Consider the following 23,956-nt stretch of genomic DNA (forward strand, 5'->3'; position numbering starts at 1 on the left):
ATAAATGACCAGTTAATCTGTTTTGGGGGAGTTAATTGTGGGATAAATGTTAGCCAAGAACACCACAAGAGATCTCCTGCCATTTGAATAGTTGTCTTAGGATCTTTTACATCCAATTGAGTAGGCAGACAGGGCCTCCGTTTAACCTCTCCTCCAAAAGATTGCATTTCTGAAGATGCAGCACTCCCTCAGTACAACACTGAAATGTCAGCCTAGATATGTTGAAGTCCTGGAGTGGGGTTTAAGCCATTTGACCAAGGTGAGAGTGCTACCACTGAACCATGCTGACATATTCAGGTACTTTATGCTGTATCATGAGACATGTGAGCATAGCTGAACTGGAAACAGTACCCAGAGCCTGTACATGTTGGATTTGCGTACATAAGTCACTGTGTGTTCCAAAAATAATTGTGTGAAGTGCTTTGAGGTGTTCAACAATGTGATAAGGCACTGTATAAATGCTGTTAATTTTGACCTAAATAACTTAAAGATCTCATTTTAATATTAATTTTAAACAAACTTGATTACTCATCTGTGGCTATTTTTTAAACTACCATGGTGAGAACTGTGCATAAGATGCAAAATTTGTACCTTGCCAGTAAAATATGTCAATATTTAATGCTCAACATAGTCAAAATGAAAATGCAAGAAGTAAATAAGGAATAAGCAATCTTGACCTCACACTTTTGCAGAGACTTGAAAGAGTGTCCTCTTAATTACAGAAGGATATTTGTATGCATGCAACCTATTAACTGATTAATTTACACGTAATCTGTGCTTCAATTCTTTGTACTCATACTTAATATTGAGAAATTGTTCACTTTAGTCATTATATTGTTTGGTTAAATTTCCGAGTTAATTGCATAATCTTTTTATGTCTATATGGTGCGCTTTATCATTTGCACGTAAGAAGGATGATCAAATTCTTAGCTTCTTATACTGCAGTGAAAGGACAACCCAGCTTCAAGAAAATAGCTGGAAGACATGCCATTAAAATTCTTACACTTTATGAAAAAGTAGAAAACATTTTTTTATTTACAATCAACTCTGAGATGTAAGCTGTATTGAAACATCCTTACACCTGATGTCACCGTGACGAAAGCCTCTTTTGGCTCTTCTCCAAACCACAATGATTTACCAAATATGAAGACAATGTTATTTTAATACAACTGACTGCAATATGCCTGTGCAGTTAAAGTTCGCTCCAAACTTGGATAGCTGGGTAGTAAACAAACTGAACATTTATTCAAATATTTTCTGATTGTTCTGTGTCTCTTTTATTGTCCATTGCCGTTTTAATAAAGATAGACAGAAGTGTTTATGTATAAAGTTAATGAAATTGCTCAAAGAATTTAAACAGCAATGAGACGACGCACTGATCTATACAGTGAACCTGGAATGAGAGCAACATTCAAATCGTCACAATATTTGCGGTCCAAGCAGCGACGTCGAAATCGTGAGAACGCTGTTCGACCCGTCTCCATGGCAATTAGTTCGTTGTTACATGTATCCTAGCAACAGCAATGAACATACAAGCGAGCCGAGGCCTTGTTGAGACAGGCTGTCTTTTAACCACAGAACCCGGCGGGTAAGTGGTGATTATTCTAAAGAGGGACGGTATTGGTGATATTATTGTCTAATTAAATCATTCCCCGTGTCACTAACTACCAGTCGAGACGTGCAGAGAGTGTGGGAGACGAGAGGAGAGCGGCAGGCTTCAGCGGAGAGAGGGCCTCCTGCTCAGCAAATATACCCAGTTGGAGAGAGAGGCCCTTTCAATCTCTCATATAGGGAAATTAAACGTAATCTTCGGAAACATGTACAGGCATATGGGCTGCTTACCGTTTGGGGTAGTGCAACATTTTATTTTTGTTCTTTTCTATATTTACCTTTTCTAAGGAGACATTTATGAATTGCTGCCTCAGTGTCATCAAACAACAACCAAAAAGTGCCCCCTTTTTAGAGGGGCACAACTAATAAGGAATTAAACCATAAAACAAAGGAAACATAAAATCAAATAATTACATTCTCCAGTAGTGTTGTTTATGGGTAGTATGAGATCTGGAGCACGGGTGTGATGTTGGCATAGTTTCATTCCAAGCTGGGGAATAAAAATTAGTGGGATCCAGGGAGGTGTATTACATAGAATTACTAGCCTGGAGTACCCGGCGTTGCCGAGGGAACTGAAGAACCCTCTGCCATGTTTATAAAACTGTTGGGATTGAAGAACTCTTGCTAAGTACCCAGGAGGTGGTTCTTTAACTTAGTTTTTTGTTAATGGGGATCGACAGTAGCCATATACTCCAGGTTTTACAGTTTTCCTTCTATGTGAATTTGGAGGTAGCAAGCAGAATTATAATTTTGCAATGTTATCATTGACATTAATGAGAGAGAGAGGGGGGAAGGAGAGAGAGAGAGAGGGGGGAAGGAGAGAGAGAGAGGAGGGGAAGGAGAGAGAGAGAGGAGGGGAAGGAGAGAGAGGGGGGAAGGAGAGAGAGAGAGAGGGGGGAAGGAGAGAGAGGGAGAGAGAGAGAGAGAGAGGGGGGAAGGAGAGAGAGAGAGAGGAGGGGAAGGAGAGAGAGGGGGGAAGGAGAGAGAGAGGGGGGAAGGAGAGAGAGAGGGGGGAAGGAGAGAGAGGGAGAGGGAAGGAGACAGAGAGAGGGAAGGAAGGAGAGGGAAGGAGAGAGAGAGTGAAGGAGAGAGAGAGAAAAAGAGAGCGAGAGAGAGAGAGGGGGAAGGAGAGATAAAGAGAGAGGGAAGGAGAGAGAGAGAGAGGGAAGGAGAGAGTGAGGGAAGGAGATAGAGAAGAGAGGAAGACACCCCGGGGAAGGGGTTGGACTCAGAGCCCGGCCGCAGTGACCCGGAGCCCCCGTGCGCGGCCTAGCGCCTCAGGCCCGGCCCGACTCACCTCAGCTCAGCTCCCGCTCCGGCCCGCCGCCGCTCCATGGCAGAGGGTTCTTCAGTTCCCTCGGCAACGCTGGGTACTCAGAGCCCGGCTGTGGTGACCCGGAGCACCCGTGCGCGGCCTAGCACCTCAGGCCCGGCCCGACGCACCTCAGCTCAGCTCCCACTCCGGGCCGCCGCTCCCCTGCTCGCTGTCTCTCGGGCCACGTGGTTCTCTCTGTCTCTGTCTCTGTATCTCTTTTCCCGGTCCCGCACTCACGGCAGGCCGCAGGCTTAGGCCCCGCCCACACATGCCATGAAACGCCCCCTGTGACGCATCATACCGCGGTTCCCCCGTAGGATTGGTCAACCATCACGTCACTCAACGCTAATGAGCTGAAATGAGCGGATTTTGCCCTTTTTTTGTAAACTGTCCGAACAATTTTTCTCTGACCAAAAACTAAACACACCTGTGACGCTCCCCTAATCATAAGCTTTCTTTTGATATAACATATGAGTAGGTACGCTCTATAACTTTTGAGTTTATCGCACACATACACACAGACAGACAAACTCATTTATATATATAACTAGCTGAAGTGCCCGGCGGTGCCGAGGCTTTTTCGAGGGCATCTTGTTGTTGGAAGAGAGAGAGAGAGAGCGACTGGGGGGGGGTGGGGGGGAGAGAGAGAGCGCGACTGGGGGGGAAGAGAGAGAGCGACTGGGGGGGAGAGAGAGACTGGGGGGAAGGGAGGGCGGGGGGGAAGGGGGGAAGGGAGGGCGGGGGGGAAGGGGAAGGGGGGAGGGGGAGGGGGGGAGGGGAGGAAGGGAGGGGGGAAGGGAGAGAGGGAGGGAGGAAGGGAGGGCTTGAGGCTGAGAGACGGCCATGGCCACGGCCACGCCCGGTTGCCGGGGTAACCCTGCCACGCCGCCCCGCCCCGCACTCCCGAGAGCCCCGCTCTCGAAGCCCCAGCCGCCCCGCCCCGCCCCGCACTCCCGAGAGCCCCGCTCTCCAAGCCCCAGCCGGCCCGCACTCCCGTTGCCGGGGTAACCGTTCCCGCTCACCAAGGCCGAGATCTGCACTCTCGAGAGCCCCGCCCCCCCCCCGAACCGAGCGCGGAACAGAGTCTCACCTGCTCCTGCTGCGCGCGCACCCTGACCCTCGTGGCTGACGCCGTTGCCCCGGGTAACGTGACACCGGGGGGGGGGGGGCGGGGGGGTGAGGAGCTTAGCAGCAGCCCAATTACCTAGCTCGGGCCTGGCTGGGCAAGAAAGGCCCAGGCTTTCAGGCCTAAGAAAAAAACGGGCAAAGGTAGGAAAAAGAATGTTCAGGTTAGATAAAATATTTACAAATGAGTGACTTATTTTAAAAGAATGTAATAAATTCAATTTTATTTTGCTGGAAATGTATATTTGAATAGAAAGACGCAGAAAGCAGGAAAAAGAATGGAAGCAAGATGGCGGCTACTCACCTCGGTTCAGAACGATAAGGCCCGCCCACACACGCACCGATTGGTCGACCGTCAGGTCACCAAAGCGTAGGATTGGTCAATCGTCCCATCACTCGACCGTAGGAGGGCCCGGCCGCACGCGGCAGCAAGCCGCCGTACGATTGGTCGACCTCGAGGTCACTCTGTCGCTAATGAGCGGATAATGAGATGCTAATGAGCGGAATGTTGAAGGTTTTTGGGATACCGCGGGCGCGATTTTAGCCCGGCCGAAACGTAAATACGCTTAAAACCGTCTCGGAAGCGTAAGCTTTCTTTGGAGGTAACGCGCGCGTAGGTACGCCCTGTAACTTTTGAGCGCATAGCCCGCCAGACGCACACGCGATGACAGACAGAAGGACAGACAGACAGAAGGACAGACAGAAGGACCAATTTATATATATAGATAAAAAATAAAGATAGAATGTACAGCACTGAAATAGACCATGCCAGTGTTTATGCTCCACACAAGCCACCTCCCAACACTTCATCTAACCCTTTCTCCCTCGTGTGTTTATCTAGCTTCCCTTTAAATGCAGTTCTATTGAAAAGATAAAAATGTAACACTGTGTGTGATGTGAAGACCGTGAATGAAAATACTTGCGCTGTGTGTACACTGCTTTCATTTATCATTTTGTACAGTGCACATCTGCAAAGATTGATCGTTATGTAGTGCGCACGTACTCTCCGGTCCATCAATGACCCGGAATTTGCGGTCAGCGGCGAAGCAAAGACATTCGCTGCTGGCCCCGAAGTAAGCTTCACACAAAGACCTTGCGAACTCTGTGTCGAGAAGTTCGGGTTTTGCAACGTGTAATTCAAATGAACGGAGTATGATGGGAATTCCATAGTACAAGCTGCTGTGGCGTCAACAAGCTGTCGAAGCAACTAATCAAAACGCAGGATTCTCACAGACAGCGAACAAGGAAGTGAGTAATATGGTTCTCTGTAAACTTTCATGCCAATAAAGCATTTGAATTGAATTGAATTGAGTAAGCTCTTAAAATTCTAACTTTTAAAAAATGTTAGAGAGCAAAACAAAGATTGGGGCTCTCACTTGGGGGAAAAGGCAAACCTGAAATAAAGATGAACAAACTTAAATTTTTTTTTAAGTTTCTTAAAATGTTTTTTATTAAAATGGATAAATTTGACACTGCACAAAATTAAAGTTAGTTCTTCAGGCCCATAACCTTTGCTTAGCAATCAATACCCTGTTAAAATCCCAGTTACACCTAATCCTTTTGGGTCTAAATTTTAGTGGGGAATTTAACAGCCGTATTACTGCCGAAGTTTTCATTCGTTTCCCTGATTTGAGAGATTTCACTGATTGTCGGCTCTGTAGCGGGGGTGGTTGCACAGCGCAGCCTGTGAAGGAGCAGTGAATGGAATGACAGACTGCAAACCGCAACTTCAGGACTTCTGCATTAGGCTGCACATGCACTAAATCCTGAAGTTGCGGTCAGTTTCAAAGGCGAAATGACGGCGAACGCTGCCAGTTAGCCATCATCAGGACCGGAAATTCCGGGCCATTGTGTACAGTGCACACATACTCTCACGTCCATCATTGTGTATAATGCACACGTACTCTCAGGTCCATCATTGTGTATAATGCACACGTACTCTCAGGTCCATTAATTACCAACACAAACCCACTAACAAGATAAAAGTAACAACAGGCCATTCCAAAGCCTCAGGGGTCAAGAGGCTTTGCTTGGTCAGCTGGCTGCCCTATATGCTTGGGCAGTTATCGTCATGCTCAACAGTCTCTAAACAAAGTTACTGAAACATCTACACAGGTAGAGTTTGTGTTTACCCAATGTGGAGTGCAAGTTCCTCCCTCATAGCATACACACGATAATGCTCAGAGAGATTAGGTACCCAACTCATCTAAGAGTCCCTGCTTGTGCTCCGCTGGGGAAGGTAGTCACTGGTTGGTCTTTAGACAAAGGTGGGTTTGAGCCATGAACAACCTCACCACAGAATGGACGCAGGCCATATTCTATCTAATGGTGCTTCTACCAGTTGTAATTGGAGAGCTTCCACAGCTGCTGCTTTCTTTTTTGCAACCCAATTTTCATCTCCTTACTTCTTAGGCAGTCCCTTGGAACCAAGGATGACTTGCTTCCACAATAGAAATGAGTTCTCAGGTGACTGATGAGTCCAATGCAGGACCTAAAGCTCTGTCACAGGTGGGGCAGGCGGTGGTTGAAGGGGCGAGTGTGTGGGATGCTTGGGTTGTCGTGCGCTCCTTCCGTTGCTTGCGCTTGGCTTCCGCTTGCTCCCGGCGAAGAGACTCGAGGTGTTCGGCGCCTTCCCGGATGCTTCTCCTCCACTTTTTGCGGTCTTGGGCCAGCGATTCCCAGGTGTCGGTGGGGACTTTTTCAAGGAGGCTTTGAGGGTGTCCTTGAAGCGTTTCCTCTGCCCACCTGGGGCTCTCTTGCCGTGTCGGAGCTTCGAGTAGAGCGCTTGCTTTGGGAGTCTCGTATCGGGCATGCGGACAATGTGGCCCGTCCATCGGAGCTGATCAAGCATGGTCAAAGCTTCGATGCTGGGGATGTTGGCCTGAGCGAGAACACTGATGTTGGTGCGCCTATCCTGCCAATGGATTTGCAGGATCTTGCGGAGGCAGCGTTGGTGGTACGTCTCCAGTGCTTTGAGGTGCCTGCTGTACATGGTCTATATCTCTGAAGCATACAGCAGGGCGGGTATCACAACTGCTCTGTAGACCATGAGCTTGGTGCTGGGTTTGAGGTCCTGGTCTTCAAACAGTCTCTTCCTCAGGCGACCGAAGGCTGCACTGGCACACTGAAGGCAGTGTTGGACTTCGTCATCGACATCTGCCCTTGTTGACAGTAGGCTCCCGAGGTATAGAAAGTGGTCCACGTTGTCCAAGGCCTCATCATGGATTTTGATAATCGTGGAGCAGTACTGTGTGGCGGGGGCAGGTTGGTAGAGGACCTTTGTCTTATAGATGTTTAGTGTAAGGCCCATGCTCTCGTATGCTTCAGTGAAGGTGTTGATGATGGTTTGGAGTTCGACCTCAGAGTGTGCATAACCCCCTCCGGAGAGGTGAGCTAACAATTTCAATATTTAAAAGAATGTATTCCAGTGATATTTTAACCAGTATTTAAATTTATTAGCACATGCTCGGGTTTCCCGGGCTTCTTGAAACTCACCATTGAAACCAAGGCGAGAAGACTGAAATGCAACAGCAAAATACTGCAGATGCTGGAAATCTGAAATTAAAACAGAAAATGCTGGAAGTACTCAGCAGGTCAGGCAGAATCTGTGGAGAGAGAAACAGAGTTAACGTTTCAGGTCGATGACCTTTCATCAGAACTGGAAAACGCTTAAGCAAGTACAGAGGCAGGGAGAGGGGAGGAAAGAACAAAAGGGAAGGTCTGTGATAGGTGGATAGTAGGAGTGATTAAATGAATACAGACTGAAAGGTCATTCATGGGGCTCAATAAAAGTCAGGCATAGAACATCAATAAATACAGTGCTCACAGCTGCTTTCTTACCTTCCACTGGGAAAGGATTTGTTGAGAGTACTAGTATTGAGAGGCTAATTTGTGCACTTTGGAAGTACTGAGACTCCAGATCAGGATGGGTGGTGCCATGGCTGCCTTAGATTGGACCTCGGACACACAGCAAGATGACCATCAGCAGCAGCAACAGCCTGGTGCGGAGAGACCTGTAGGTGGTCAGCAGAGAGAGGAGCAGCAGAGGGGTCGAGCTCTCAGGAGGCACTACTTGTGTACCAAGGTGTACAGGCAGAGGCTCAGCTTCCTTCACCTCTCAGAAGAGCAGTACTTCCGGAGGCGCAGAAGACCTGCTCCCAGTTGAACCTGGTGGCTACGCATAACCAATGGCTGTGAAAATGACCACTGCCCTCAACTTTTCTGCCTCCGGATCCTTCCAGGGCACTACCAGAGACATATCCAAGATCTCCCAGTCAGCTTCACATAAATGCATAAGGCAGGTCAGTGTTGGATTGTTTCCCAGGGCCGGCAATGATGCCAACTTTGCCTGTGATGACGCCACGGCGCTCGGGTTTGCATTTCTGGCTGGCTTCCCATAGGTGCAGGGCATCATCGACTGTACACACGTGGCAATCTGCGCACCCCCAGATCAACCAGGAGTATTCGTAAACCACAAGGGATTCCATTTTATTAATGTTCAGCTGATGTGAAACCACAAGGCAAGGTTTATGCAGGTGTGTGCAAGATTCCTGGGGAGCAGCCGTGATGCTTTCATTCTGCGACAGTCCAAGCTCCTCGACCTCTTTGGACCTGCAAGCAAACTTAAGGGGTGGTTGCTGGAAGACAAAGGATACCCCTTTAAACTTGGCTGATGACACTCATGAGAAACCCCACCAATGAAGCCCAAGAGCTGTACAACGACAGCCATATGACCACCAGACATAGTCATACTCACAGATTCATACCTTTCAGCCAATGACCCAAACTCCTCCATCACCATCCCTGGGTATGTCCCGTCCCACCGGCAGGACAGACCCACCAGGGGTGGCGGCACTGTGGTATACAGTCGGGAAGGAGTGGCCCTGGGAGTCCTCAACATTGACTTGGGACCCCATGAAGCCTCATGGCTTCACGTCAAGCATGGGCAAGGAAACCTGCTGATTACCACCTACCGCCCTCCCTCAGCTGATGAATCAGTACTCTTCCATGTTGAACACCACTTGGAAGAAGCACTGAGAGTAGCAAGGGCACAGAATGTATTTTGGGTGGGGGACTTCAATGCCCATCACCAAGAGTAGCTCGGTAGCACCACTACTGACCAAGCTGGCCAAGTCCTGAAGGACATAGCTGCCAGTCTGGGCCTGCGATAGGTGGAGAGAGAACCAACACGAGGGGAAAAACCTACTTGACCTCGTCCTTGCCAATCTACCTGTCGCAGATGCATCTGTCCATGACAGTATTGGTAGCAGTGACCACCGCAAGTCATTGTGGAGACTGTAGGAATTAAACACTAGCGGGATTGGGGTTATTGTCTCTGGCCAGTCAAAAGCCTCTGAGCTGCTCCAGGGACCCCCGTGCAGTTTCAAAGCGCTCCCCTATTCCTGGTTCTGACCGCCGGACTTATTCAGTAGCGATGTAGACAGAAAATGTGACTCGTGGTTTGGGTGCAAAACAGACCAGTATTTATTGAAACAAAAAGAAAGAAACAACTTAAAAATAAACAATACAACACTCCTATGCTCGATACAGCACTTTTACTCAACGCAGTACACTTAGTGTTCACTAGAGCGCTCTATGCTCAGTGCAACACTCCTTTATTTAAATACAGCACTTTTAAATACAGCTACACCTTGCTCACTACAGCACCTTTGCTTAGTGGCTTTTACTTAAAAACAGCACTTTAATACAGAACCCTTAGTGTCCACTGTAGCACTTCTCTGCTTAGCGCAAGACCCTTTTTAATAGCACTTTTAATATAGAAACACCTTGCTCACTACAGCACCTTTGCTTAGTGGCTTTTACTTAAAAAAAACAGCACTTTAATACAGCTACACTCAGTGTTCACTGCAGCCTTATCTACTAGTGCAACACTGTTACATAAATAGGGGAGGAGAGAATGGGCACAATGAGGGAAAATCGACTAAAATCACAGTTCTAACAAAATTCCCACTTAATTCCCACCCCTATACCTATTCTAAGTTGCCTTGTAATGGGCCAGAAAAATATATGCTCACCAATGAAGAATGCCTGCTTCGTGCCCTGTGATCTTTGATCTTCACTGCCCCGAAGTAAAAACACCCCAGTATTTTAAAAGTAAACTGCTGGTGTTCCACTCCTTTAGGCAGGCTCCCACGTTGTAGAGAGCACGGAGGCGAGGCCACAGAGAGAGAGAGGCTTCTGGGAAGCTATCTTTTATACCCCATTTGGGGCCTGCCCAAATCCGGATGTATCTGGGCTAAACAAAAGGGATCCAACTGTCCCCATTGTCTTGTAATGGGTTTGGATGAATCACCCATTCATTTAAACTGTTTTTTTTTCAGTTTCAATGTGTCCTCGTTGTCTGTGATGGGCTTTTGAATAAAGCTGCCGTGGTTTGAAAAAAAGCATGTCTATTTCCTTGATTGCTTGAGTAGTGTAAACAAAAGTCATTCTCCTTGTGGTCAGACTGAAACCGCAGTAATCCTTTGTGTAGCAGTTTCTGTAAACACATCGATTGTCTCTGCAGGGAGGGGAACTCCTCTTTGATTGGCAGATTGACTGCTCCATTGAACCTTTCTCACAGACACAGCAGGCTGCCTTTTCAAGTCCTTTTGCCTTCTGCCATGCGGTCTGACGGCCATTTTGATCCCTAGATTTTTAAAGGTATATTACCCAGGTATTCTTTTAATCAAAATTAATCTTCAGAACTGTAGGAAATCTCAAAATTATTGCGAAATCCCTACAAGACGAAGTCCCATCTTCACACTGAGGACACCCTCCATTGTGTTATATGGCACTACCACTGTGCTAAATGGGATAGATTCAGAACAGATCTAGCAGCTTAAAACTGAGCATCCATGAGGCGCTGTGGGCTATCAGCAGCAGCAGAATTGTATTCCACCACAATCTGTAATCTCATGGCCCGGCATATCCCTCACCTTACCATTACCATCAAGCCACGGGACCAACCCTGGTTCAATGAGGAGTGCAGAAGCACATGCCAGGAGTAGCACCAGGCGTACCTAAAAATGAGGTGCTAACCTGGGGAAGCTGCAACACAGGACCACATGCATGCTAAAAAGCAGAAACAGCATGCTATTGACAGGGCTAAGCGATCCCACAATCAATGGTCCAGATCAAAGCACTGCAGTTCTGCCACATCCAGTCGTGAATGGTGGTGGACCATTAAACAACTAACGGGAGGAGGAGGCTCCATGAATTCCCCATCCTCAATGATGGTGGAGCCCAGCACGTGAGTGCAAAAGACAAGGCTGAAGCATTTGCAACCATATTCAGGCAGAAGGGCCGAGTGGATGATCTATATTGGATTCCTCCTGAGGTCCCCACAATCACAGAAGCCAGTCTTCAGCCAATTCGATTCACTCCACATGATATCAAGAACTGGCTGCGCGCACTGGATACAACAAAGGCCCCGACAACATCCCGGCTGTCGTGCTGAAGACTTGTGCTCCAGAACTAGCCGCGCCTCTAGCCAAGCTGTTCCAGTACAGCTACAACACTGGCATCTATCCGACAATGTGGAAAACTGCCCAGGTATTTCCTGTCCACAAAAGCAGGACAAATCCAATCCGGCCAATTACTGCCCCATCAGTCTACTCTCAATCATCAGCAAAGTGATGGAAGGTGTCATCAACAGTGCTATCAAGCGGCACTTACTCACCAATAACCTGCTCACTGATGCCCAGTTTGGGTTCCGCCAAGACCACTCGGCTCCCGACCTCATTACAGCCTTGGTCTAAACATGGACAAAGGAGCTGAATTCCAGAGGTGAGGTGAGAGTGACTGCCCTTGACATCAAGGCAGCATTTGACTGAGTGTGGCATCAAGGAGCCCTAGTAAAATGGAAGTCAATGGGAATCAGGGGGAAACTCTCCACTGGCTGGAGTCATACCTAGCACCAAGAAAGATGGTTGTGGTGGTTGGAGGTCAATCATCACAGCCGCAGGACATCGCCGTAGGGCAGTGTCCTAGGCCCAACCGTCTTCTGCTGCTTCATCAATGACCTTCCCTCCAACATAAGGTCAGAAATTGGGATGTTCGCTGATGACTGCACAGTGTTCAGTGCCATTCACAACTCCTCAGATAATGAAGCATGCAACAAGACCTGGATGACATTCAGGCTTGGGCTGATAAGTGGCAGGTAAAATGCGTTTGGTCTCCCCAATGTAGAGGAGACCACATCGTGAGCAGTGAATACAGTATACTAGATTGCAAGAAGTACAAATAAATCGCTGTTTTCCCTGGAAGGGGTGTTTGGGGCCCTGGACAGTGGGAAGGGGGGAAGTATAAGGGCAGGTGTTGCATCTCCTGCACTTGCACGGGAAGGTGCCGGGCAAAGAGGAAGGGGTGCTGGGGGTGATAGAGGAGTGGACTAGGGTGTCTCGGAGGGAGTGGTCCCTACGGAATGCTGAAAGGGGAGGGGAAGATGCGTTTGGTGGTGGGATCACGTTGGAGGTGGCGGAAATGGCAGAGGATGATCTGTTGAATGTGGAGGCTGGTGGGATGAAAGGTGAGGACAAGGGGAACCCTATCGTGGTTCTGGGAGGGAGGGGCAGTGGTGAGGGCAGAAGTGCGGGAGATAGAACGGACACAATCGAGGGCCATGTCAACCACGGTAGAGGGGAATCCTCGGTTGAGGAAAAAGGAAGACATGTCGGAAGTACTGGTATGGAAGGTGGCATCGTCAGAACAGATGCGGCGGAGACGGAGAAACTGGGAGAATGGAATAGAGTCCTTACAGGAGGCGGGGTGGGAGTCAGTGGGCTTGTAGTGAATGTTGGTCAATAACCTATCCCCAGAGATGGAGACAGAGAAGTCGAGGAAGGGAAGGGACGAGTCGGAGATGGACCATGTTAAGATGAGGGAAGGCTGAAGACACCCTAGTCCACTCCTCTATCACCCCCAGCACCTCTTCCCCTTCGCCTGGCACCTTCCCGTGCAAGCGCAGGAGATGCAACACCTGCCCTTATACCTCCCCCTTTCCCACTGTCCAGGGCCCCAAACACCCCTTCCAGGTGAAACAGCAATTTACTTGTACTTCTTGCAATCTAGTATACTGTATTCGCTGCTCACGATGTGGTCTCCTCTACATTGGGGAAACCAAACGCAGATTGGGTGACCGCTTTGCGGAACACCTCCGTTCAGTCCATAAGGGTGACCCTGAGCTTCCAGTCGCCTGTCATTTCAATTCACCACTCCATTCCCACTCAGACCTCACCATCCTCGGCCTCTTGCATTGTTCCACGGAAGCTCAGCGTAAGCTCGAGGAACAGCACCTCATCATCCGATTAGGCACTTTACAGCCTTCCGGACTCAATATCGAGTTCAACAATTTCAGATCATAACCTTGGCCCCTATCATGTTTTTATATATTTTTTATCCACACCTTTGGTTTGTGCCTTTTCCTTTTTTTTCTCTCCCACATGGCAGCTGTCTCTCACTCTGCCAGCGCATTTCACACTTCATCTAGAGCCATCCTTTGTTTCTTTACCTGCCCTATTACCATCTCGTCTCGCCTTGAATATCTCTTAATGTCTCTTCACCCCCCACAGACCTTCCCTTTTGTTCTTTCATCCCCTCCCCCATTTCTCAGCCCCCAAACTTGCTTTTTAATCTGTTTCATTTCCTGCTTTTTTCTCAGTTCTGACGAAGGGTCTTCGACCTGAAACATTAACTCTGTTTCTCTCTCCACGGATGTTGCCTGGCCTGCTGAGTTTTTCCAGCATTTTCTGTTGTTATTTCGGATTTCCAGCATCTGCAGTATTTTGCTATCAGGTGAGAATTGGGAGCGCTTTGAGTGGAGTTCCCACTTCCATGTCCCCTTTCACCATCATCCCTCTCATGGGCCAGCCGCCATTCACTCCTAACAATCTGCTGGACAGCAGCTTGGTGCAGATCAGTGATGTGCTGTAGGCCAAGGTGTCTGTCATCCTATTTAAGGCGCCACACATGTTGGCATCCAGAGTCTGCACGGCCATGGTCAAGACTTGCATGGACTCATTTGATTGCCATGATTGATGTTCCACAGAATTGGCCACTCCATCCATTGAAGAAGGCATCCTCGTAATGCCCTGCAACGTCAACCCACTCATGTTTAAGCTGTTCTCCTCCATTTTCTCATGGAAGGCCTGCCAGTACGTTGCAGATTTTCTGCTGCTCCTCACTGATTATCCTTTTCATCGATGACCCCCCAGGGTACAGCATCTGTGTCCAGCTGAGCAGAACATAGAGAGGGCTGCGCCCTCCAACGTGGACTCTCCACACCTGTCCCTGCCACCACTGTCTGTTCATGCTCACTTGTGAACTGAGTCACCAGGTGAAATCCCAACTAACTGCCTAAATGGACCCACCTGAGTGCGAATATCTGCGCTGGTGTCTGGTAAGCATGTGTCCTGTGATGGTGCGCCTTCAGAAGGAATCGGCTCCTCTGAGGATTCATCGTCCTGGAGCTCCACCAACTGCTGCTGTATGCATGAAGGCCCTGGTGGAGAGAAAAGATATGAATGTACCAGCAAGGTAAGAATGTTGCAACTTAGCAGAGAAGGTTGAGAGGAGATATGATAGAGGCGTTCAAAATCATGAGGGGTCTAAACAGAGTAGATAGAGAGAAACTGTTCCCATTGGTGGAAGGGTTGAGAACCAGAGGACACAGGTGTAAGGTGATTGGCAGAAGAACCAAAGGCGACATGAAGAAAAACTTGTTTACGCAGCGAGTGGTTATGATCTGGAATGCACTACCTGAAAAGGTGGTGGAGGCAGATTCAATCGTGGCTTTAAAAAGGGAATTGGATAAGTACCTGAAGGAAAAAAATTTGCAGGGCTACGGGGAAAGGGCGGGGGGAGTGAGACTAGTTGAAGTGCTCTTGCAGAGAGCCAGCATGGGCTCGATGGGCCGAATGGCCTCCTTCTGTGCTGTAACCATTCTATGATTCTATAGCATTATGAAGATGTTCATATTTCACTCGCTGCTGAAATCAAGTCAACATGTTGTATGACTTGGATCTCTGATATTTAATTCTGTCAGCAGGTAGCTAGGAGGTCCCAATTTCTCCAATGATCTCCAGCGCTTCCTCCTCTGCAGCTGTCAACTGCAAAATCTGTAATCCTCTCCTTCTCCCTTCTGTTTTGCGCTCTCTTCTGCAGGGAAAGAGCCGACCTACGAGTGACTGTAATGGCACGTGTTCACCTGATGGATGCAGTGTATTTGGTGAGAGTGACTATTAGGGAGAGGCATCAAATTGCATAATGATCAGGGTGAGTGACAGTGGTGGATGGATAGATGGGGATGTGAGGATGTGCATAGAAAGAGAATGATGGGTGCACTTGCAAGGTAAGTGGGTGTGAGGAATGATGTGATGGAGTAGGCTTGACAAGGCAGGCTATGGGGGAGTTGATGTGCACAACAGGATGTAGGTCACCCTTCCTGACCTGGGTAGGTCATTAACTGCTTCCTGCACTGAATCCAGGAGCATGGCACTACGCTCCTGCTGCTGACCTCCTCAGCCACACCTTCTTTATTGCAGCAGCAGGTTTCTTTCTTCCATTGCTAGGGAAGCAGATCTCTCTCCTGCTCCTCACTGCAACCAGCAGTGCATCAAGTGATGCCTCATTAAATTGAGACACAGCCCTTGATCGTCCTGAATCATCATGAAACATCTCCCTCTCTTTGTGCAAACTCTTAGCTCCTCCAAATTCCATCTTTGGTTTGGCCCTTTAAATATTCTGTTATGCGGGTCCGCACTTCATCCGCTGCTGTGCATTTAACGCCAAACCTGGAAGTAATGTTATAATTAAGTGGCTGCATAAAAATACCACAGAGCAATGCACTAAAAGAAAGACTTGCATTTATATAGCGCCTTTCACGATCACCGGACGTCCCAAAGCGCTTTACAGCCAATGAAGTACTTTTGAAGTGCTGTCACTGTTGTAATGTAGGAATCGCGGCAGCTAATTTGTGCACAGCAAGCTCCAACAAACAGCAATGTGATAATGACCAGATAATCTGTTTTTGTTATGTTGATTAAGGGATTAAGAGATGGGGGCTCAGTTTAACATCTCATCTGAAAGACGACACCTCCAACAGTGCAGCACTCCCTCAGCCCTGCACTGGAGTGTCAGCCTAGATTTTTGTGCTCAAGTTTCTGGAGTGGGACTTGAACCCACAACCTTCTGACTCAGGCAAGAGTGGTACCCACTGAGCCATGGCTGACACTGAAAGTTCTTCCGGGTTTCCCACCTAATATCGCACTCCCCTTTGCTCCAAATGCGCTTCAGAATTATTATCTGTGAATATTGGAAATGTCACCTCCAAAGAAGAAGGTTCTTTCTATCGCTGATATGGTGAAAGTAATTGCTAATCTGAATGGGCTGAAAGTTTTCCAGATTCCCAAAGTGAAATCGCTGAAAAGTTTGGTGTATCTCAGCCTTTTTTTGGAAAGATTTGTACTGGACTGTAAAGCATATATTGGGCCGTAATTTGCAACCCCTACGGGTGCGTACGAGGTGCGCACGTGCCCGTAGGGGCCGCGCAGGTTCCGTGTTTAGGCATGCGAAGCGCCTGCACAAAAACCCGGAACTTGCGATCTGTCAAGTCTTGACAGATCATCCGCATCCCCAGGAGAAGGGCCTCCGCGGGCGGAGAGTTGTGCTATTTGCCCAACTTCTGCCCAGCGAATGCCCTTGAAATTCTTACACCTGGTAAAAGCAGAAAAATAAAAAATAAAATGTTCTCACTCATTTATACATTAAAAACCCTGTCCAATAAGGTAAGTTTATTTTTAGCCCTGTTAAAACATATAATTTTTTTTCAAAAAATGTATTTGTTTAAAATATTTAATTAAATGGCATTTTAATTAATTTTAAATATATAATTTAATTTTTTTTTTAATTTAATGTGTTCATGTATTTTTTAAGTGATCCCCATTCATACTTATGGGAGTTCCGTACATACGGAATCCCCATAAAGTATGAATGGGGATTCCCCTTCTTTCATTGGTTGGGCTGGCCCACATGAACCGCATGTGCCCCTGAGGTACGTGAGCCTCGGCCCGCGGGTACCTGGAGAGGCCCAGGAGTGCGAATCTCCGTACCTCCCGGACCACCAGGTAAATTCATAGATTTTTTGCAGGTCGGAAGCATCCGCCCGCGGGAATCCTCCGACTGCAAATTTTGGGCCAATATAATGAAGCAAATTACATTACCCATAGCAACTGTGTGACCGTTCTTACAGTACTGCAATTGTGATTCAGTTTGCATTCCATTGTTAGCTTCTTGCCAAACTTGATGCAGCAGTTAAAACGATAAAAGAATGCAATGGTTAAGCGAATAAAATTACTTGGCAAAATCATTATTTATCTAACAGTTTTCCTCTGTGTAATGGTATCAAGGCATACACAAACTTTACAGTTTAAAATTACAAGCATTATATCCAGGTGTGATGGCAATAGTGTGATCAACATTACCACGTTCCAGCTAAGGTGCGTGCAGCCACGCAGTAATCTGAAAGGTCCCGGGCAGGCTGCTCACTGGCTTTTACATTGTAAATACCGTGCATGTGCAGAAATTTAAAGGGACTGCGCATTAAAAGAAATGGGTCGCGCAGAACAAAGCGCAGCTTACAGGGAACATTGGCTCCAGCCCCCTAATCCTCCTGAACCCCCAATTGTCCCAGACCCTCACACTCTTCTCCTAGTCCGTTCACACCATCTGTTCCCGTTCCCACATCCTATGATCTCCGAATGGTTCCAGCCTGCGGCACTCCTTCCCTGTACTCCCACACCGCTCCCTCTATAATATTTCTTTATTTTTTTTTCTGAAATGTTTCTCAAGAATAGTATTTTCTCCCCCCCACCTCCCCAGTTTTTAATTTGCTTTTCCTCACCCTCTTGAGGTCCATTGTCCCAGGCAAGTGACCTGACAAGTAACCAAAACTAGCCACAATGAGGTGCACAAGCCATTGGGTGAATTGCCCTCTTTTTTTGCCCTTTTAGTTCTCCTCCCCCTTCTATGTCATACTTGCTGGCCTCCAATCAGCTGCTCACAATGGCACAGCTGAGGTTGGTGGTTTATCATGTGGGGTATTGTAGAGTAATTCATGAAACATTTATTTTATTTAGTGATTAAACATGGCTGAAAGTGAGCAGGATCCAACTGAAGATGCACCAGGTGGAGATGCAGAGGTACTGTCTGAAGATCCTCAAGAATTACTTAAGAATGTTGAAGAACATTTTGATCAGGAGGAAAAGATGCAACCAGAAAGTTCAGCTCCAGATGAAATTCAGCTTTCCTCTGACCCTGAAAATGTTATCGAGAAAGACAGTACTTCAGTTCCTGAGGACACAGGACAGCTAACTACTCAAGGCATAGTAAACCAGGCCAGTCACAGTACTGACCTGGGCTTTGAAGGTCTAGAATCAATCAGCGCTGCAGAACAATCACCATTTCCATCAGCTGATGGTGAAACTCATTCAGTTGAATATGAAGAAAACACACATGATAATGATTTTGGTGAAGAGTTGAAAGTTGAAGAACAATTCAATCAAGAGCAACCAGAAGTTTCAGCTCCAACCTCAACCAATGTTCAGCTTGCATCTGCTCCAAAAATGGGCCGTGTCTCAACTTCTCCGAGCACAGGACAGGTAGATACTGATAATGATATTACAAATGTTATTTGCTTTTTTTAACTTTGTTTAATTTTTTTTTTAAGTAATGCTTAATACTGCATGTATAGTTGGAGGCCACAGAGAGACATGCATGTCAATGACTCATGTTGTGCTACTGTGCATTTCTGAAGGTGCTGTTATTTTGCCAGTTTGCAGCTAAAGTGTACGGTCATTTAGAAAGTTTCCTAAACTTTGGCATTAATGCTTTTATCTTTACAATTTTTATGGGAGGTTTCATATTTAAAGTTAACCTAAATCCAGTAAGAACATCGAACCATCGAAGTTTACAGCACAGAAGGAGGCCATTTGACCCGCTGTGTCTATGCCATCTCTTTGCCAGAGCAAACCAAAACTACTTCCACTGTCCTGCGCTCTCCCCTACCATTGTATCCTGCTCTGCTTCAAATTGTAATTAAGCACTGTTCAGCATAAAGAATTGGCGCTTGTGGCAATACAATTGACGCATGTTCATTTGTGACAATCTGAAAAAAGTTCCAGTGCTAGCTCAGTGGAAGCATAAAGCACTGCTATAAATTGGCATATACTTCTGTTCCCAGGGATGTAGATAAATGCGTTGTCCAACCATTTTTTTGTTAAGATCTGTTGCTGTTACTGTATTAGCTCAAAAACAAAGAAAGCTGTCTAAACGCTGGTATAAGTTGCATTCATCTGATAACACTTACACTTCATACTGCAATATAGCTTATGGATATTTTCTGCATGCAATGTGAAAAATCAAAAAATGAACCTTCTACTGTACCAGTGAAGTATTTTACATTCCCATGCCAACCCATTTGTGTAGTCGAAGAAAAATTTCCAGGTTGGGGTAAATTATTGGTAGTTTTATTTGGTGGACTAAGTGGCTAGGTATTGAAACCATTAAATTTATTTCACATTTCTCATTTCCAATTAGTTTAGCAAATCACCATAGTGAGCTGGTTTCTCAGTACAGGATTGGGGTTGGTGTGAGGTAATAGATTCTGCAAATTAATGCTTGAATAGGCATTTGAACTACATCAGAGCAATACTTCAAACCCTGCCAGCTGGTAATAGATGTAATACTCTCTTCTAATCATACAGGGTGTTTGTATACACTGTTTTATTTGATACTGCATTTTCAATTATAAGTTGAAGTTTATTCAAATTAAAGTTTAATATTGTAACCTAATAAAATCTGAAATTATTTTTGATTTTGAAAAATCATATCTATAATACTGTACTTGAAATTTATGATGGTGTTTGAGTCTGACTCATAATTGTTTTCAAACATTTATATGGTTTAAAAATTATCTATTCTATAGAAAACTTTAATCATAGAAAGAAAGTTACTGCACGGAAGGAGACCATTTTGGCCCATCGTGTCCGCGCCGGCCAACAAAGAGCTATCCAGCCTAATCCCACTTCCCAGCTCTTGGTCCGTAGCCCTGCAGGTTACAGCATCCCAAGTGCACATCCAAGTACTGTTTAAATGTGGTTAGGGTTCCTGCCTCTACCACCCTTTCAGGCAGTGAGTTCCAGACCCCCACAACCCTCTGGGTGAAGAAATTTCCCCTCAAATCCTCTCTAAACCTTCCACCAATTACTTTAAATCTGTGCCTCCTGGTTTTTGACCCCTCTGCTAAGGGAAATAGGTCCTTTCTATCCACTTTATCTATGCCCCTCATAATTTTATACACCTCAATAAGGTCTCCTCTCAACCTCCTCTGTTCCAAGGAAAACAGACCCAGCCTATCCAGTCTTTCCTCATAGCTAAGATTCTCTACTCCCGGCAACATCCTTGTAAATCTCCTCTGTACCCTCTCTAGTGCAATCACATCTTTCCTGTAATGTGGTGACCAGAAGTGCACACAGTACTCTAGCTGAGGCCTAACTAGTGTTTTATACAGTTAAAGCATAACCCCCTGTTCTTGTATTCTATGCCACGGCTAACAAAGGCAAGCATTCCGTATGCCTTCTTAACCACCTTATCTACCTGGCCTGCTACCTTCAAGGATCTGTGGACATGCACTCCAAGGTCCCTTTGTTCCTCTATACTACTCAGTGTCCTACCATTTAATGTGTATTCCCTTTCCTTGTTAGCCCTCCCAAAATGCATTACCTCACACTTCTCTGGATTGAATTCCATTTGCCACTGTTCTGCCCACCTGACCAATTTATTGATATCTTCCTGCAGTCTACAGCTTCCTTCTTCAGTATCAACCACACAGTCGATTTTAGTATCATCTGCAAACTTCTTAATCATACCCCCGATATTCAAGTCGATATCATTGATATATACCACAAAAAGCAAGGGACCTAGTACTGAGCCCTGCGGAACCCCACTGGAAACAGCCTTCCAGTCACAAAAACACCCATCAACCATTACCCTCTGCTTCCTGTGTCCGAGCCAGTTTTGAATCCAACTTGACACTTTGCCCTGGATCCCATGGACTTCATGACCAGTCTGCCATGCGTAACCTTATCAAAAGCCTTGCTAAAGTCCATATACACTACATCAAATGCACTACCCTCATCTACCCTCCTTGTTATCTCCTCAAATAATTCAATCAATTTTGTCAGACACGACCTTCCCTTAACAAATCCGTGCTGACTATCCTTGATTAATCCGTGTCTTTCTAAATGAAGATTTATCCTGTCCTTCAGAATTCTTTCCAATAATTTTCCCACCACCGAGGTTAGGCTGACTGGTCTGTAATTACTCGGTCTATCCTTTTCTCCCTTTTTAAACAAGGGTACCACATTAGCAGTCCTCCAGTCCTCCGGCACCACACCTGAAGCCAGAGAGGATTGGAAAATGATGGTCAGGGTCTCTGCTATTTCCTCTTTTGCTTCGCTTAACAGCCTGGGATACATTTCATCCGGGCCTGGGGATTTATCCACTTTTAAAGTTGCTAAACCCCTGAATACTTCCTCTCTCACTAGGTTTATTTCATCTAATATTTCACACTCCTCCCCCCTGATAGCAATGTCTGCTTCGCCCCTCTCCTTTGTGAAAACAGACGCAAAGTATTCATTAAGAACCCTACCGACGTCTCTCGCCTCCACACACACACTCTAATAGCTGGAACAGATCAAGATTACCTGTACAAAACAGTTTGAGTGAAGACCATTAATTCTATTTTGTTTTATATCTAACAAAGGATGGCCTAGGAATGGTTAGTCTTGAAAAAGATGAACAAAAGCGCGTGGCCTCAGCCCCTGCAAAGTTAGGCCCTGATGATGCGTTTTGCGACGATGCCTCATTTCTTCAGGATATATGCTGTGGTGCATTAGCAATTGGAGCAGATGATCCTATGGCAGAATGTGCAACAGAGACCTCTTTGGTTGATACTGCTGTCTGTGACACTGTGTTTGAAGAAAACTCCTACATTAAACAAAATTCTCTGGTAAGAAATGCTTTTGTTACTACCACCATCTGAAATTGATTTGTTCAACAGGAAAAAATATTACTGTACCTATCCTCTCTTTCTCTAATTTTTTTCTTTCCCCTGTTAAATGTTCCCTGCCATACCATGCACGATTCCTCAGTCAAGAGGGCAGACAGCACAACAACAACAATTTGTATTTATATAACACCTTTAACATCGTAAAACATCCCAAGGCGCTTCACCAGGAGTATTGCAAGACAAAATTTTGACACCGAGCCACATAAGGAAAAATTAGGGCAGATGACCAAAAACTTGGTTAAAGAGGTAGGTTTTAAGGAGTGTCCTAAAGGAGGAAAGAGAGGTAGAGAAGCGGAGAGCTTTAGGGAGGAAATTCCAGAGCTTAGGGCTGAGACAACAGAAGGCACAGCCACCAATGGTTGAGCGATTATAATCAGCGATGCTCAAGAGAGCAGAATTAGAGGAGCGCAGATATCTCGGGGGGGGGGAGGTGATTATGGGGCTGGAGGAGATTACAAAGATTGGGAAAGCAAGGCCATGGAGGGCTTTAAAAACAAGGATGAGAATTTTGAAATCGAGGCATTGCTTAACTTGGGAGCCAAAGTAATCCAGCGAACACAGGGGTGATGGACGAACGGGACTTGGTGCGAGTTAGGGCGAGTTTTGGATGACCTCAAGTTTACGTAGGGTAGAATGTGGGAGGCCAGCCAGGAGTGCGTTGGAATAGTCAAGTCTAGAGGTAACAAAGGAATAGATGAGGGTTTCAGCAGCGGATGAGCTGAGGCAGGGGCAGAGACGGGCGATGTTACACAGGTGGAAATAGGTGATCTTAGTTATGCTGCGGATATGTGGTCAGAAGCTCATTTCAGGGTCAAATATGACGCCAAGGTTGCGAACAGTGTGGTTCAGCCTCAGACAGACTCCGCAGCCAGGGGAAACATCCTCCCTGCATCTACCCTGTCAAGCCCTTTAAGAATTTTGTATGTTTCAATGAGATAACCTCTCATTCTTCTAAACTCTAGAGAATATGGGGGAAAAATTCAGCTGATTAGCAAAGCAACTAGCGCCCGGGCGCGGCGATGTTTGCGCCACTCACGAAATTGACTAGACATTTTGCGGCGACGCTAAACACTACTGCCATGATCTCCTGCAGCCGCAGATTGGATATTGAGTGGCGCCCCCTGCCTTTCTGCCTGCCACTAGCAACGACAGGTAGAGGGGAACGTTTTGCAGTCAGGAAGGGACTGGGGGAGCGCTATTTAAAGGCGACCGCTTCCTGCCTTTTTTTGTCGGCGACATTTTTACACCATGCATTCTGAGAGAGAGAGAGAGAGAGAGAGAGACTTCTGGAGAGATTCAACGCTGTGTGAAGGAGTTTTGGATACTGAGCAGCACTTTGCAGGTTCATTTTGATTTGACCTCCCTTGCATCGATTTAGAAGAGACTGTGGGGGCTGCACTCTGAGCTCTTTCCCTGGGCCTCTCCATTGTTCTTTCCAGCAGAATTGATGTACAGGTCTGTCCAGGCCGAGATTCAAGGCTGCAATGAGCAGGGTGTGGCTGGAGAGCAAGATCGACCCTCCCCTTTAAGAACTGGCCGGCTGTCTGACATCACCTGAGCTTCACCAGCGCTCTGAGGTAGCGCCTTGCTCCTCGGCGTTAGCGCCTTAAGAGAGGTGTGTAGCGCCTGATTTAGTGCTCAAATCACTTCCAGGGGCGAGAGAGGCCAAGTTTGCAGTCGGAGGCGATAATTAGCACCAGGCACTAAACTTTGCGCCCGGCCGATGATTGCGCCCCAAACGGGGCGATACCGAATTTTTCCCCCTATAGGCCTAGTCT

The 23,956-nt window shown here is 46.7% G+C and overlaps 1 protein-coding gene across 1 annotated transcript in view; it reads left to right on the forward strand.

Moving 5' to 3' along the window:
• The first annotated feature begins 1,419 nt into the window (after nt 1-1,419).
• cfap251 (cilia and flagella associated protein 251) overlaps nt 1,420-23,956 on the forward strand; it is a 161,898-nt gene continuing 139,361 nt past the window's right edge. The window contains exons 1-3 of the mRNA XM_085961638.1: nt 1,420-1,588; nt 18,187-18,708; nt 21,873-22,118. Of these exons, the coding sequence (XP_085817764.1) occupies nt 18,196-18,708; nt 21,873-22,118 (759 nt within the window). The 5' untranslated portion in view covers nt 1,420-1,588; nt 18,187-18,195. The remainder of the gene's footprint in view (nt 1,589-18,186; nt 18,709-21,872; nt 22,119-23,956) is intronic.

The sequence above is a fragment of the Somniosus microcephalus genome, chromosome 19 (assembly GCF_052327205.1).
Source record: "Somniosus microcephalus isolate GS21.2 chromosome 19, FLI_Smic_1.0, whole genome shotgun sequence".
Taxonomy (NCBI): Eukaryota; Metazoa; Chordata; class Chondrichthyes; order Squaliformes; family Somniosidae; genus Somniosus; species Somniosus microcephalus.